This window comes from Aythya ferina (genome assembly GCF_964211825.1).
Source record: "Aythya ferina genome assembly, chromosome: 7".
Lineage (NCBI taxonomy): Eukaryota > Metazoa > Chordata > Aves > Anseriformes > Anatidae > Aythya > Aythya ferina.
In genome coordinates, this window is record NC_140302.1 from 16,557,561 (window position 1) to 16,574,616 (window position 17,056).

Below are 17,056 nucleotides of genomic sequence, written 5' to 3' on the forward strand. Positions count from 1 at the left end.
TTTCTATGCCTCTTTGGGTTATAGGCATGAGCTGGAAGATCAAACCAGGTTAGACTAGAGGTGTGACAGCACTCAAGGCACCTGCAGCATTCTGGTTTGGCAGGCTGACAGTTAAAGCCAAATCCCTCTCTGTTCCCAAACAGGTACTGCTACTGCAGCGTGAAACTTGGGATTTAACCCCCTGCAAGACAAGAGGTCTGTAATGTAACTGTCCTCGGTCCTCCTAGCGTTTTAATTCCTGGGTGATAAGGAACAGTCTTCAGCTTGTTTCTTAGGGACTCTCTGCCAGCAGGTGTAGGACAACTTGGCCAGCACGGAGCCAAACAGGGCACTACTGAAGGACCAATCCTAGCTCTTCAGACAGGGTTATCAGCACAAGCCGACTGCAGACATTCAGCCCCACGAGAAGAGGCACCAACAGATCAGATCAGTCTCAAGTGCCAATCTGCAGGGTTTCTTACACTGCATGTTTTAGAGATTCCTACAATTCTTTTTTAAAGTAAAGTTTCCAAGCAGGATATTTAAACAGCCCATTGCAGCAGCTGTAACCCAACTGCCTTGTAATCTACTGGAGAGAGTAAATGCAACTGTTTGGTTTAACATTCACACACAAAAATAAGACACCTCAACAGGTCAGCACCTTTAGATTAAGCTGCTTTATAGATGACAGATTAAAACTTTAGGCAATCACTGCTAGTTGAATCCAAGACAATTTCTAGGACGCTGTCACCACCCGTCCTGTGAGATGACACAGCTAATCCACAGGCCGCACTCTGCCTTCTGTTCTCCCTAGCTATCGAACACCTCGGTGCCTGGAGTCCACACCTCCCAGACAGCAGGCCAGTGTCTGACCCAGTCAGTGCCTACACCACGGTGCACGAGGGAGCCCCAAACATGCACATTTGGCACAAGTTCCACATGTCCCATACCATTTTATTAGGCCATGTTTGGATCATCAGTTATGCAGCAAAGCTGCTGCTGAACAGACTTCTCTCTGGCTTGGCCACACAGCTAGAACACACTGTTGTGCATTGCACAGCTGTTAACACACTCAGCCCCTCTATTTGTATATTTCTTTACGCACTCAAGAACAGTAAGTTAGCTTCCAAAAGTAAGGAAGACCTAAGAGTAGGAAACTATTCACTTGTTTTGATAAGAGGGAAGGAAGAAATTGAAGTATTCAACAACCCCTGCTTTCTCTCAGTATTTTATCCGTTCAGGCTGAAAGGTCTGAGCCTAAACTATAGCTTAATGGCACTGCTCTCATACTCTTAAGCCAGTTTACTTTCACTGAGAGGAATGAGAAGAGAAATAGTGCAGAGAGAAGAGAGGAAGCATAGTCCAAAGGTTGCAAGAATAGCACACACTTCAGAAAAGCAGGAAGCTGCTTCGCAGCACACTTACTGTTTTACACCTCAAGCAAATTACTCACTCCTTGTGTTCGTTCTGCATCTATACCCCAGCGTATTCCCATGTTTCACCGGAGAACTGTGAACACGAAGATGTTAAAGACTAAGACCACAAATAAACAAATAAAGGGCAGTTAATAACTATGATGACTAAGGTACCAAGAGAAAGTCCCTTCCATGCTGTTAAATTGTGTCAACACCTGTTTGAGATTAACATTTCATTTGGATTTAACGGAAAGTAACATGTCTATTCAGCCTTTTGGGGTCACATTTTTAAATTATTCACAGTAATCATGAGGGCAAGAAAGCTGTTCTCTCTTAAAAATGAAGATTTACTCTCACACAAATAACTGATTTCTGGAGACACTACTTTATGGAAAAACAAACAAACAAACACCAAAGAATCACTATATTGAGAAAGCAGCAACAAAACCATAGCATCTGACAACCAGAAATGTGTGGCACAGGATTACAACTAGAGGGATAAGCACCATTTAGGAGGGACAGACACTAAAGGAATCATGTTGCAGAGGATCTGCTATTCAGAAGTGAAAAGGTTCCCCCTAGAGATCTAACAAGGAAGGAAAAAGAACCCAGCTGAGCCTGTTGATCAGCTCAGGTCAAATCTGATTCCTGCAACTGAAGAGAGACACTTTATGAAAAAATATCTGAAGATTTCCACTATGCCAGAGCCTGTTGCCATCTCCGAGCATCTCACCTCTCCTTTCAGTGTTTTTCAAATGTTAAACATAGAAAAATTGGGTAATAGATTTACTGAGACAGGCATCTCCAATTCTGCCTTTTCTGTGAGCCAGGGCAAAGGAGTAACTGCAACTGCCTTACAGGACTTGGATGGTCAGAGCAACACAGACTTATTTGCCCTACCAGTGTACACCTGCTTTCTCTGCTCAGATATTTGGGACTAAAAGGAAACCAAAGAAAGAATCATCCATAACTGGTTTTCTCCCAGTTCTATATTAAAGTCTTTTCCCAGTGTCCAAATGACAACATAAACCTCCACCAGTCACAGGCCAGAAGCCACAGCCTTCAGCTGCTGCAGGGCAGAAGGATGGTACGTTGAAGTTCCTAGGGCTCAGACATTTTCATTTTAGCTTGGTCACTTTCTTGATCCAGGGTACGTATTTGCTGACCTTTGTGTACACACCAGGGGAATCCTTTCGACCACAGCCATAACCCCAGGAAGTGATTCCCAAAATGATCCAACGTCCATTTGACTTCTGACACATGAGTGGGCCTCCACTGTCACCCTGGCAGCTGTCCACCCGTTTATCTTCAGAGAGGTTCCCAGCACAAATCATGCGGTTAGTGAACTTCTGTCCATAGCGGGCCTCACAATCTTCCCGGGGGAGAAGAGGCACCACCCCCTGCAGTAGTGTTCTCGAATAGGACTTCCCTGGAACAGAACAGATCAGCCAAACCAATTCACACACAGACAAGATGCAACCAAGAACAACAGTTCCCAGCACAAAACCAGATATTTGTACATTTCGCGTCAAGAACGTGGCACAGAAATAGGCCAAACTCAGCATCTCTGAACCATCAGAACTTCAGAAAACAGTACTGCAAAGCCAGACCACAAAAAAGAAATGTAAGATCAAAGAAATGGGGAAGAGGTTAGATCAAAGGATGAGTCTTACTCCTGCTTTTGCCAACACATAACTTGAACCTTGTGTAATTTATTTCACCTCTCTGAGCCTCCATTTCCTCCTCTATAAAACAAGGACAGTGTTTTCACAAGGGAATAAATGCAGTAACATTTGTGATGTGCTCACTCCTCAGAGAAGTTTTGGAACATGTTTCAGAGACATCCAAATATTATTCAAAGGGAGCTTACTTCATCTTTGGCCAGGCTTGTCTCTATTTGCTCTGATCTCTTTATTACCACAGACTTGGTCAGAACGTAAGGATCATGTGCTATATTATAGTATAAACTTTCTGTGCCCAAGATTTACAGTAATTTACAGACTTACTGTAAGTTCACAAGGTAGTACAAGGTAGTTCACAAGGGTTTGGTGTGTGGGAGGGATTCTAGCCAGTAAGTCCCAGTACAGCTTAAGGGAGTCACATGGCTAAGTTGCTCCTTGATCCTTCCCAGGCACCCCAAAATGACTCCAAAGGCAAATGTATATTCTCAGTTAAACACTTGAGTAACAGCTAGAGAAACAGCTGGAAAGGATGGGTAAGGCCAAAATCAACATACAAGCCCCTGAGGCTATTTGCTTTTTGGCAGCAAGTCCTTCTAAACATATGGATTTTCTCCAGTTACAGCAGCCCTAGAAAGGCCTCCTTTCCTAAATCCGTGTTTTGCATCTATGAACCCCAAATGTGGAAGGACTACTCAGCCAGTCACAAAGCTTTGTTTAGTGTTTAAAGCTGTCTCTAGATGAATGCATCCATGTAAGGACACCACCGAGCCCTGCATTTTAAAACATCGCATTGAGAGAGTTAAGGATTTAGTAATTAATACTTTTTAGAATATTTCCTGCTTTCTTTTACCTAGGAAGCATCATAGCAACGCAAGATGGCAGGCACAGGCTGTCTCAAACCTAGTGCAGAAACCAACATCAGAGCCCAGCTGTCCCTGGAGCAACATCCGGGGAGATTCAGTGACCTGGCTTCCAAGAAAGGTCAGCTAATGCACAGGAAGAACACTGTCTCAGGTATCTCCCCCTGCACACGCTCTTCATAAATAAGGTGGTCTGAGAAAGATTCTTTCCATTGCTGAGCTCCCATTACTACAGCAGGAGGTCATGGAAACATGAGGGCCTCCCTGAACAGTAGACGGGCTTTGTGCACCAGCTCTGCACAGGTTGTTGTTTAAAGGTTTTACTGTGGGTAAAAATGCATGTAAAAGGGGGGAGAAAGAGAGTACTATGACCAGTTGGCAGCATTGCCCTCTCCCACAACTTCAGAAGGATGCTATGGCTACTAAAACTTCCACCATGGGCAGATCCAAGACAGCTTCAAAAATCAGAAAACAGTGATCACTGCCACAAAAATCACCTTATTTCCTGCTCCTTGACACAGCCAACAGGAGCATTAAGAACCTGGCCTTGGGTTGGGCAGACGTAAATTAATAGTGCATATAGACTCCTCAGTCCAGAATCCCTCATCCATCTTGCTCCTCAAAGCCCTATCACTTACCTGTGTCTCCCCAGCCAGAGATGATGCAGGCTTGCCTGTTGATGTCAGACTTCTCTTTTCTATCAGGAAGGCAGACAGGCAGAACGTGGTGATTGAAGGAGAGACAGTGACCTTCTCTGCCCCGCATTCGGACCAGGGCAATGTCATTATCATTGCTGCCGGCCCAGTAGTTCCTGTGGAGGACAATCCTCTCCACAGGCAGCTCCCTCTCAAACTCATCCTTCACACCTGTGTGGTAATCGCCTACCCGCAGCAGGTAGCGTCGTACATCAACACCAAACCTAAAGAAAAAGACAGGCAAGACCTTGATACTCCTACCAAGAGAGAAACAGACTGATGCAAGTCTCAATTGCTTTGAGACTGAACCACCTCCTCACAAACTGATAAAGCAGTGCCAGGTTCAGAACTGTGGGATCTCTTTAGCTGATGTGATAATGCCAGCTGTTGCAATCACTATCTACCACACACCAGATTTTTTTCCATAAAAAGGGCTACAGCAGTTGCAATAGGCTTATAGTCTTATCTTTTCACAGTTCCTTAAACCACAGGAAGAATGACAAAATGTTGTTTCCCTTTAGGTGTAAAACCTTGAAGTTAAGAAGGCAGGTGTAAGCAGTGAGGGATAAAGCAAGCCTATCATGAGGCATCCCTGTAAGAGCTCCAAGATCACACATAACATAACCTGAAGGTTTTGGTTTAGAAACTTTTCCCACGTAGTTCCACTGCACTGGGAGGTTAACCTCATATGAGGTTATCTTGTTTGTCTTTGAGAATCCCTCAGGGCTCCCCACTCTCAGACACACCTTTTGAAGCAGTGGGCTGCAGTCACTACCCAGCAGCTGCTGATCAGTGTTGCCCCACACAGCAGTCGGGTATCTCTATGAAAACCTTTCAGCCGCAGTGAGACCTGCCAGGGCCAACCACCTCTGAAGAAGAAACAGAAGAGTAATAAGCATCACATACACGGGAGCTGTTTTCTTTTCCCATTTGCTCTGCCCTATCTGGGCTCAGTTGGCACGCATTCTCCTCTAGATGGGCCCATTGGTACAAATGAAGTTCAAAAAGTCACAAGGGAAAATGTTTTAATAAATTCACCATCTGCCAGCCTATTTCCAGAGTCTTTAGGAAGCTGGAACCAGTTCTGGCTTTTTCAGCAATTACCTGAGAGCCTTGTTTCCACCTATGATCCTTTTCTTGCGACGGTGAAGCAGGCGCATGCCACACACACCAGACTCTGGACCTGCACAGCAAAGTTAGAACAGCTGGGTAGATATTTTCAGCTTAAATATCAACAACTGCTGTCAAAGAGCCAAGATATCATTCTCCTTCCCTGAGGGCATTAATCTTCCTGGTAGCTGTCTGCATTGTGCTGCGCAAAGGAATTTACAGATTTGTTCCCAAAGCTTTCCTCAGTTTTAGTGGAGGTGTTTACCTCCAGTATTTGTAGTCCTATGCCAGGAATGGGACATCTACAGCTATTTCCTCAGTGCTCTAAAACCCGAAGTTTGCTCATAGTTACTGCTCTAAGAAGGGTGTAATGACATAGCTCAAGGGGAGTTCTGAAGGGCCAAAGACCTGGCACAGGTGGAGCTCCTGAGACTAGGCTGGAGCACCCTGTGCTCCTGAGAAGAGACAACAAAAAAAAGAGTAGGAGGTACAAGAGACTATACGCTTATTTTGTAGCTAAAGCTTCAGCAAAAAAAAAAAGAGAAAAACTGCAGTACAAAAGCATCCACAGATCCTACAGCTCAAGCTCCAGACTTCTCTGTAGAAAAAATGGGCATATCACCTGTTCTCCTCATATCTTGGACCTTCTCTTCCACATAGTCACAGATCACACCAGCATCTTCACTGTGCCAGCAGCCGTGAATCCCAGTGTCAGGCCTGCCACACTGCCCCAGGGTGTGCTCCATGCCACTGCATTCTACATTGTTCAGATGGATGGGCCCTTGGCCTTCACCAAAATAAGCCATTGCCCTGGCTTTTGCTGTACCACTGCAATGAGAGAGAGGGTGGCTAACCTGCAATTAGCAGGAGGCAGGTGAAACTCAGCACGTTTTAAGAGAAATGATGTTTGTAGAGCACTCCACACACAGACAGTAGCCCAGTACTTGCTGAAGGCAGCATGAGAATAGGATTCTAATCCCTCAAGCAGATACAGGTCTGCCAGAACTAAGAAATGAAGCTCTCGGCAACAGGCCCAGAAAGACACCATTCCCCCCAAGAGTTATTTCTATCTGTAAGATGTATCTATCAGATCTCTTACCTGAAACCAAGTTGCCTGCAAACTACTGCAGCATCTCTGTCTGTCCAGCCATCATCACAGACGCTGCCCCACTGCCCATTCACAAATACTTCAACCCGTCCCTCCTTGGTGCTTTCTCCATCCACTAGCCGCACAGGAGGCCCTGCAAGAGAAAACACAAGGGTTGCTGCAACCAAAAATACCAAAGGACACGAGGTGTCTAGAACTTGGGTTCTACAGGAAAAAAACAAACCCTAGAGATCAGTAAGCTTAAAAAAAAGGGTGGTGTTGGAGGGTGGAGACCATATATGAAAACTATATCCCTCATTTCTACTTCTTGCTAAATCGGTAGACTGCATGCATATTAATTTATTTAATACACTCTGTAATTCATATTCTGAAAGCTGAGTAAAGACGAGAACAAGAACAGAAGGAAAGGTATTAAGTGCTTAGGCAAGAATGGACAAGCTTAAACATGCCTTGGAAATAAATCCATTAACTGATAAAACTACTGCATTATTCTAGGCAAGAAAAGGAGTTCTATGTCCAGGAAAAACAATAACAAAAAATTAGATGCCACATATTTCAATGAAAAACAGCTGACAAATTGCAAAGTCTCCTGCAATAGAGAAAGCAAAGTCTATCAGGCCTCATATAAACAAAAAGTAAGTTGCTAACTTAAGATACATTTCCAATTTGAATTAAGAGGGTACCATCCAAAGAAGAGAGTGTCAGTAACCACACAACAGCCCCTAACATCTGAAGTCCTCTTGCCTTGACAAGGTGTGACACTAGTGTAACTACATCAGTTGCCTGATGTAGGCAAAGGGTTCCCATGTTTCCATAGACATGGGGCTGAGGCATTTCATCAGGGAGCAATGGCACAGGAAGGCAGCCACCATCCCTCAGTTTCTCAGGTTTGTATTAGAGGCTGCCAACATAATTCTCTCCAGTTTCCATTTCTCTACAGGTCTGGCTGTACATCTGGTAGCAGAGCCACAGCTCTGTGGCTCTGCCCCCGAACAACCAGGGCTCATTCCTACGAATCCTTCTCAGAAAGCAGTCTTCTCATTGAGCCCGCACAGGGAAAAGTCCCATATCTGCCAGAGTTTCCAAAGGAACAAACCAGCACGAGATACTTTCTCACTGCCCAGAGAAAGATGCAAGACAAGTTACCCAGGCTGCCATCAGCGACTGTGTTGCTCTCAGGGGAGCAGCGGACCCCCACGTCCTCAGCGTGCGAGCAGTCGTGCTGCCCCCAGTTGCTATGGGGACAGTCCAGGAGGGAGAGCTCTGTCCCCACACAAGCCACATCATCCAGCAAGATCAAGCCTTGGCCAGCAGCGTAGTCCCCTTCAGAGGCCAGGGAAGCAGGACCACTAGAGGAAAGAAACAGAACACGGCATCAGATTTATTACAACTAGCTAATCCCACAGAGGGGCCCAAGTTCAGACCCAAAGGGAAGCCAGGCAACTCCCCTGCAGACGTCAGCTCTGGTATTGGTGCCCTCCCTACCTAAGCTACTCAGTGACACACCAGCTGGCAGCCAAGCAGCTTGCACATCTCACCAACATCAGCTTTCAGGAAGGCCCAATCAGGCCATTAAGAAAATCCTTAACACTACACTTTTTTGTCCTGATGGTCTTCATTCAAGCACTGAAGCAGTTGGTACGGTTTAGCCACAGAGCAAATGGGTAATAAAGTTTAGCTGACAGAGTAGACAGGCTGGGAGTGCTGAGCTGATATATCTGGAAATTTAAGGAGCCATAAAACAGTATCAAGCCTGTTATCTGCTTTCAAAACAGGTCAAAACAAGAGGTAACAAAGATATCTTTTTCCTGGGAAAGTACGTGGACACCTAATAATTTTTCCTGAGTAAAATTGCATAACGGTAATAACCCTTCCACCAAAGACAGAATTCAAGGAAGTAATGTCTAGCCAAACCCATTAAAGAGACATGGAATCTAATCCTTGAAATTAGGAAGCACAGATACTACAAACACTTGGTCCTACCTGAAGCCCAGCTGCCTGCAGACCACCTGGGCACCAAGGTCTGTCCAGCCGTCATCACACACTGTGCCCCAGTCTCCGTTGTAATAAACTTCCACCCTGCCTTCGCTGGAGCTGCGACCACCAGCCAGCCTGACAGTGCCCTCTGCAAGGGGTGGGAGAACAACAGACCAGAGCTCAGTAAGGGAGAAAAACAGGCTGAACCCCACTTCTGAAAACCCTCTACAGCCCACAAGAGGAAGAAACCAAAAGGTGCAGATAGTTGTGGGTACTCAAAAAACAGACATCCCTCAGCCTTTCCATGCCACCTGTGGAAAGCAATGAGAACACCACCTAGGCTGGCTCTGATTCATTTCCACCTGTGTAATATGGCAGTAAGGCTGCATCTGGATGGCACAGAGCTGTAGGTATGTACCTGTGAAAGGGTCACAGGAGACCCCAGCATCTTCAATGTGGTCACAGTTTTGTTGTCCCCAGTCACTTTTCTTGCACTGGTCAAGTGAGAGTTCATTGCCTGAGCACTCCACTTCATCCAGCAGGATTGGGCCAGATCCCTGCCCAAAGTGAGCCCATGACAAGGCTTTTGGGTTCCCACTGCAAACGATATACACATATACGCTCAGTAAGGAAGGTCACAGTCTTGTTCACTTGTATTCTGCCTTGCACAAGGACTCTCTGACACTAGACTGACATCCTTCCACAAGTAACGTGTATTTCTGGCACAGTGATGTTGCCAATTGTTAACCAAAATGCCTTGATGGAAAGTCTTGTAATGAGACCCCCCAATACATAAAAAAACGTGTCCGTAACAAGAATGGTTCAGATACTTGAGAAATACTGAGGACAACAATGCCTCAATCTCAGTGACAGGCAAAACTCTCAAAGTTGGAAGGATTTCAAATTTGACAACTATTTTTAAACAATCCTGCGCCAATTTGGTTTTCAAGATTGCTCAGTATACAACAGCTCCCATGTTAAATGCTGGATGGCACAGAGAATGAGGTGTTCTTTTGCTTTCTCTGACTGAAAAGGATAGGGGCAGTCACTGAAACTGAAGGTATTTAAATTTAAACTAATGACTGCAGTTCACCTATGGAAATCACCATGACAAGCTATCAATGAGGCCAAGAAGATATGCATTAGGACATGTATGTAAAACTAAGGAACAGGAATCAACACAAACAAGCCTTGGATAGGAATACACCAACTCTTTTATACAGCATAAACCCACAAAACAGACTGATTTTATACTGAATTAAGTACAAAAACCCTTTATAGGATGACTGAGGTTTTGTACCCTTTCCATAGAAAGGGCTGGTACTATAGTGAAAGGAGATGCTCTCACATTCTTTATTCAAACTACTTCTGCTACTTCTGTTATCACTCTGTGATGAACAGCAGGGAAATTACCTGAGTCCAAGCTGCCTACAAACCACTTCAGCATCCCGGTCATCCCACTGGTCATCACAGATGGTACCCCACTTGCCATCATGGTAAACCTCCACTCGCCCTTCAAAGCTCTCCTTTCCCCCAACTAAACGCAATGGGACACCTACACCTGTGTTGCAAAAAAGAAAGAGATCAAAGCAGAGCAAGACAGAGACAAAGCACATCCAGCAGTTGAGGGTGTAGAACTATTCACAAGCCAGAGGATCTGTTAGGATGCTCTCATCCCATCCTACCATATCCTCCCCTCCAAACCCCCCAGAAGCATCCATGACTGCATGCCACAGCATGAGATCCACAGATAGCTCTTTAACTGGCTCCTACAGTGACAAGGACTTTGCTATCTGCAAAAAAAAAAAAAAAAAAAAAAAAAAAAAAAAAAAAAAAAAAACATTTTTAATAAGAGAGGATGTGCTCATAAGCAACTGCTACCTTGCAATGATTTTAGAAGTGTGCCCACTTTGAGTATTTGGGATTGAGAAGAGAGAGATCATTTTCCACTGTAAGGAAATAATCTGCACAGCAGGTGAAAGTAGAACATGCTCCAATGATTTGCTCTCCACAGCTTCCTGACCTCAGATTTAGCATCTGATCAGTAACAGTGGATTTCAGGTAACATACACACAAGAAACAGGTAATGAACCTCCCCTGGAGATTTACCTTCTGGAGGGACACACATTGCCATGGCGCTTCCCTGGTTACAAGTTCCTGACAGAGCTTCCTGATAGCCACATTGCAGCAGGGCTTTCTCATCCCCATGGCAGTTTGCTGACTGCAGGTGCAGGGGAATAGGCCACAGTCCAGGATGACTCTTCTTTCCAGCTGTGCCAATCTCACTGGAATGGAGAATGCAACAGGATGATGAAACACTTATATTGCTTAAGTCACATTGTTTTCCAGCCCAGCTGTGGCATTTCACATCTAGTGAGCCCAGTTGACTGGGAGTGCATAATGGAACGTCAATTTTCAGTGCAGTGGAAAAATTCAAACAAGCCCAAAGCAACTCCCCCTCTCCCTCCCCATGTAATCCATTCTGTCTTCCCACTGACAGCAGTGGAGTTGAACTCAGAAACGACACCCTCATTTGAGAGTGAATGAATGAAATAACCTATCAACAGATTGTAACATGTCAGCACATCTAAATATCTGAATAAACTTTTTCTTTCTCTGTTAGTCTCATCTCCTTGTTGTTTGGAAGTTTGAATAAGTCCAAATAAGAGATTCCCTGAGAAGGTTCATAGTCTCAAAATCTCTAATAATCAGTACAGTAATTCCAGCTGTAAATACTAAAAAGGGAATATGGTCACTCATCACAGACTCAAACACAAAGTTTCAGAAACTGCTGTTTTAAAAAGTTCTTGCAAATGCTGATTGGGGTTGGGCAAAATCATGTGGAAAAAAAAAAAAAAAAAACAAAGAATAAAGAAAATCTGGTAAAGGACCCTGGTAAGTGGGCAATCAGCCCACAAAACAAACTTCTCTCCCAGCCAACGTATTATGCCAGAAGAACAGTAACCAAAGAGGTTGTTCTCTCAGAGACTGTATGTGCATGTAACACTTGCAACCATAATGAGGCTCTCACCTGAGACCTAGTTGCCTGCAGACAACACTGGCATCCCAGTCCGTCCAGTGGTCAGCACAGATGGTGCCCCAGAGTCCACCAAAGTAGAGCTCCACACTACTATCTTCAGCCAACTGCACAGCACCTTCAAAAAAAAAAAAAAAAAAAAAAAAAGGTTTGAAAGGTTTGGACTTGGGTGTAGTTGGGCTGAGCTAAACCTGACTTCTCTCATCCTTGTTTTGGAGTGCTGTTACTGAAATGATCTGTATGTGCAGAAAGTGGCACCTCAACACGGGCACACAGCACACCTACATCTGCATCCTTCACTTTAACGAAGCCAAATTTGAAAGCACTTACTCAGGTGAGGGAAGAGACTTTGCTATTTCATTTATTATCTGTTCTGCAAAATGCAGTTAAAAGAAGGAGCATCAGAAAACAGGAGGACAAATGGAAGTGTTGCTCGTGAGTTGGTGTATGGAGAGAGCTCAGCTCCTCCGCATGCCTCAAGATAAGCAGCAGTCCTCGTATTGGCACAGCCAGGACTTTTATAGTAAGTCTAGGACCCACCTTGCTGCAGAAGATTTACAAACCTATCCACAGAATATTTGTCCTTGTTTTATTTGAACTGCTGCAATTATATGAGGAGAGCTCAGATATGGACACTTAAGGAGTTTGAGAAGGTTGTTTTCCACATAACTTCAACCGCTTTCAAAATGGTATGTTAACAATAAGAAAAAGAAGGCTCTTTATATGAGAATTAAAACATTTATACAAGGCATTATGGCAGCTTAAATCAATTCCATACTATATACAGATGTTCTTCTCTCACACAGATTTGTTTTTAGTCCTAATTCATTTGACAATTTGGGACACTTAGTGTACTGTGCTTCTTTCATAGGGTATTATTTTATCTGCTACTTGCAAGTCTGTGCAGCACCCGTTTCCAGCCTGAACCCCTTAAGACAGTGTAGCCCAGGCTCTGGCAGAGATACCAAGCAGCTCTTACCCTGGTTACAGTCACAGTTAGCCCAGCCGATAGTCCCTGATGCAAGCCGGTAGAAGCACCAGGGTGTAGTTCCCCCTTCTGGGTTCCTGCAGTGGTTGTGGTCCCCTAAGCCACGGTCTGGGTACTGCTGCACATAGTCAGGGAAATCTGCCCAGTTCAGGCACTCTGCCCCAGCCTCAGTGACCGCCAGTGAGCCGTTGTAATACCCAAGAGGTCCGACGCCACACACACTGGACACTGGGCACAGAAAGGAAGCTGTTAGCATAACATAAGGCATCTCACATGGAGGCACAAACAATACTGGACATACTGGCTGATTTCCTGAACCTCTTTTGTGTCTACAGTCTTGACTACTACTTGTGTGTTTGATTTCAGTTATATCGCTCTTTAAGGCAGCTGCTACAAGGATGTTTATATATACTATCTAAAACCCAAGTTGATCTGTAAAAAACAAAATGCATAGACCTTTAAAACATGATAAGAGTGGGCCCAAACATGGACTATTTGAAATAGTTCCCACTACTGATTATTTCAGTAGAGGTATTCCCTTTCTCTGGGCCAGCAGATGAGCCTGGCAGACTCTTTGCCTCTACCTGCTTTGGTACCCGAGTATGATACTCTTAAGTTTGATCCTAGGCTCTTCAAAAGATTTACTGCCCGTTTAAACTAATTACAACTGAGAAGAGTTTAAAATTATCTGTCATTTCTATAAAACGGGAAGGTGGGAAATAGCACTGTACTTCACTGTATGTATGTTCCTTCTACATATTAACATATAACCTGGCTTGTCTGAACTTATAGGAATGGAAAGGGAAAGGGAACCACTTTCAGTGGGGAGTGTAGAAGCCGGTATTCTAGGCCAGTGCCTACATGAATTATCTTATGCAAAGAAACCCCAACAAATAATTAAATATGGTCTAGAGAGAGAGAGAAAAGAAAAATCATCATTCATGACCCTGAAATAAGAAATAGGGAAACCAGAATAAGATTGTGTGTGAAGGTGTGTTTTTTAAGTGTGCACAAAACTGGAAAAGACAATTCAGAAGTTGGTAACAGTTGTAGTTCTATTCACTGAATATTCACTCAATAAACAAAAAAGATTTCAGAAAATCCTTCTGCTGTAAAGACATGTAAGGCAAACAGCAGGGGTAACTGACAGCTAAATGTTAGCTGCAAGGTACAAAAGTGAAAGTTCCAGTTAGCTGTCTGGAAAACACACCGTGCTTCTGGATTGACTGGGAATCTAAAAGGGGGGCATATGACAGGACAGTACTTACTAGGAGGAGCAAGCATGCAGAAAAGCCTAAACAGAAAAACAGATGAAAGGAAAAGAACATGGTAAAGGAAGAGAATCGCAAGAGTATTAGTCATGAAGAAGAGAAAGAAGTCTGACCATACTGGTGAAAGAGATAAACAGACATTGAGTTACACAGGAAAAAAGAAATGGTGGAAAGAAAGCAAAGAAGCCAGATAGCAGTGGTTCATCGTACCTGTAGTCTCAGCTCACCACTGCAGAAAAGAGTCTGCTTGATGACTGAATTAATAACTTCTTGTTCTTACCTGCACTCTGCAAATGGTTTTGGCTGGGCTGGGATCCCAGGAGAGCCTGGGAAAAGAAACAGAGCAAAAGCAGAGAGATGATTATCCGATGAAATAAACATGGGCATGTTCTGAAAGCAGCTCGGCCTTTTGCTGCTTTAGGCAAACACACCTTGGTAACCAGCCTCTTCCCTGTTCTCCCTATTGCTCTTCTTCAAACCCAATCACAGCTCTGCCCACTAACAAAAAAAAAAATGAATAATTACTGGCCTGCAGAGATTTACCCTTGATCTAAGCAGTACATTACAGGGCTCTGCTTGCTCTTTCCAGGGTTTCAGCCCCAATGCTCTGAGCAAACAGAATTGGAAGTCAGACTGAGATGCCTACGGAAAGAAAAGGTGGAAGAAAATCATTGTTACCAGTAAGAAAAAATGAACAGCCACACATTCTCTCTCCATGTAAAGGGTAAGCCATCTATGACCACACGAGTAAACAGATATATCTACCTGATGGGATGATGCTCCCAGGAATCCCTGTTAAAATAGTAATAAACACCCACATATGGAGTGGGAAGCATGTAGAGAAGAAAATCCAACATGGCTTTTTGAGGATTTTGTTTTTACTACATCAAAGTATGATACGTCCTATGGGATTATTATCCAAATGTAGTAATATAACTAAAAACAAAGAACATGGAACAAAGAATTCCAGCATCCTGTCCAGCCCCAAAACTGCATTTCCTCTTGTAGGCAGTGTTTTGGGTGATTATAACTTGACTGCTGGTTGAGAGATAGGGATCTCCACTTCAACACCATTACATGGTATGCAGGCAGGTGCAGGATCTTCACAGACACAGAGTGAAAAGAAGAAACTGTACATGCTTCTGCTAGCTCTGTGTAGTTTAACTCTTTTCTAAATACAGCTGCCTATGAACAGACTTCTAATTCACAGAGCAGAGATGTGCATGTAAAGAAAACTGGCTATTGCAAATAGTTCTGTTTTTCTTCAAAATGCAGTAATTTTGCTTCTTTCAGCTTCACTTCTCCTTGGAAAAGGGTAAGAGTAAACTTTGGGAATTAAACCAAATCCACCTCTGGAGTAAGCCAGGACAGTCCCAACAGACAGCACACACCTCCTCATGGCTGATTTCATTTACAGATCGAGCTTATGAGTAACGGTCCAGCAGGTGTTGAGAACCACAGCCAAGCTTCACCATCATCCTCCAGAACTCAGAACGTGACACTGCATATTGAAAATGAATTCCTGACACAGTTCAGGAACTGCACATCAGACCTCAGGTGCATACACGCGAGGGGATGCACAGATAAAACAGTAATTAACTGTCAAAACCCTATTCAGCCAAAAATCCATCTGTCTTCACGTATCCAGCTATTCTGAACCCCCATTATGTTCTATAAGACAGCAATGCTGAAGGATTCATCTGAGGATCTCAAAGCTCTCTGTAAAGAGAGGAAAGTGAGCTAAACTATGCTTTTGTGACTGTCCAAGACCACGCACAAGACAGGTGATTGAGGCATAATCCAGGTACCCTGACGTCCTGCTTCTAGTGCACACTCGTACACACATGCAAGCCTGCAAGAGACAGAGGGATTAATAACTGCCTATATGAACGGCCAAACATCCTCTTCCTGGAGACTGACCATAAACGAAAGAACCGCATTCCAAGTAATATGCTTCTCTTTTAATGAAAAACTAGTTGCCAGTTTCTGTAGCAGTTTCCAAAATCCCTCAGTAGTCATCATCACCAAATTTTAGTGCATGCAACCTGTGCTGCAGTCACTGCCCCAGGTCTGGGTGGCTATAGATCATCAGTCCACAATAGCAATAGGGATAATCAGTCCATCAGTGAAGAACAGAAACAAAGGATCCTTCCTGCCAGGGTCACTGCAGTGCTTGAGTAACGTGGGGAACCTGAGCCAAAGCATCTGCAAGCCCTTGTGCATCTGCTTAGTTTCCTTTCCTGAATTTCATATGCAAAATGAAATAAATCCCTCCCCAAATCCTCAACCCTTCCCAGAGACTACAGCTGCCTAGATACTTGAGAAAACATATTCAGTGAGAACATGATCCACTCACAGTGATGATATTAAAAAAAAAAAAGCCATGTGACTTTTTACAAGCAGATAGAACAATAATTTCTTACCTCCCTGCTTCTGAGACAGGATAACAGACTCAAGAGCTCTACAAAGAGCGTGAGTACTTTGGGGATCTTCATCCTTCCTGTTCAAAGTGGGCAGAAGCTCTTTCAAGCTTCACAGTCTCATTTTGCCGCTGGGCTCAGCTGCTGCCTCCTCTTCTTGCTCTCCAGCTTGGTTTCCCCAGGTGCAGGGCACTAGCTGCTACACATCGGAGGTAGTGGGATGCCTCTTTCATTTCTGCGTGGGGAAAGGGATGGAAGGGAAGGAATCAAAGTTCCCAAGAGCATCTTAAAATTTCACTGTCCTCTTCCTCTCCCCATCTCTTCTGCTTGACTCTTCTCAGAAAGGGAAAAGGAAGGGAGAGAAATAAGGGAGGAGAACATGCCCCAGAATTTCTCTATCACCTTTAAAAACAGCAGGAGGCAAGCGCAGACGGGTAGGGCACAGCCCTCAGCTTGCTCCCGCACCTCAGCTGTCCCCTCCCTTTCGCTCGCTGTCCCAGCCTCTCGTTTTGCT

The 17,056-nt window shown here is 44.2% G+C and overlaps 1 protein-coding gene across 1 annotated transcript; it reads right to left on the minus strand.

Annotated features, from left to right (window-relative positions):
• Positions 1-1,760: 1,760 nt before the first annotated feature.
• LOC311439681 (neurotrypsin-like) lies at positions 1,761-17,056 on the minus strand. Its single transcript, XM_084525654.1, has 16 exons — positions 16,945-17,056; positions 16,546-16,777; positions 14,403-14,448; positions 12,843-13,079; positions 11,858-11,981; positions 10,936-11,111; positions 10,240-10,387; positions 9,245-9,423; positions 8,833-8,974; positions 7,996-8,198; positions 6,841-6,982; positions 6,364-6,569; positions 5,736-5,814; positions 5,378-5,500; positions 4,575-4,855; positions 1,761-2,823 (listed from the first exon to the last, which is right to left on the minus strand). The coding sequence occupies exons 2-16, from the start codon at positions 16,615-16,617 to the stop codon at positions 2,513-2,515; spliced, it is 2,469 nt and encodes an 822-aa protein (XP_084381780.1). The 5' UTR covers positions 16,618-16,777; positions 16,945-17,056; the 3' UTR covers positions 1,761-2,512.

Bases quoted from the DNA above. Each gene is read 5' to 3' on its own strand.
- LOC311439681 (XM_084525654.1), bottom strand. From the start codon at position 16,617: ATGAAGATCCCCAAAGTACTCACGCTCTTTGTAGAGCTCTTGAGTCTG. The intron at 14,449-16,545 runs GTAAGAAATTAT...TTCTTTTCCCAG, and splicing joins CCTGTCTCAGAAGCAGGGAG to GCTCTCCTGGGATCCCAGCC. The intron at 13,080-14,402 runs GTAAGAACAAGA...TTCTGTGCCCAG, and splicing joins AAACCATTTGCAGAGTGCAG to TGTCCAGTGTGTGTGGCGTC.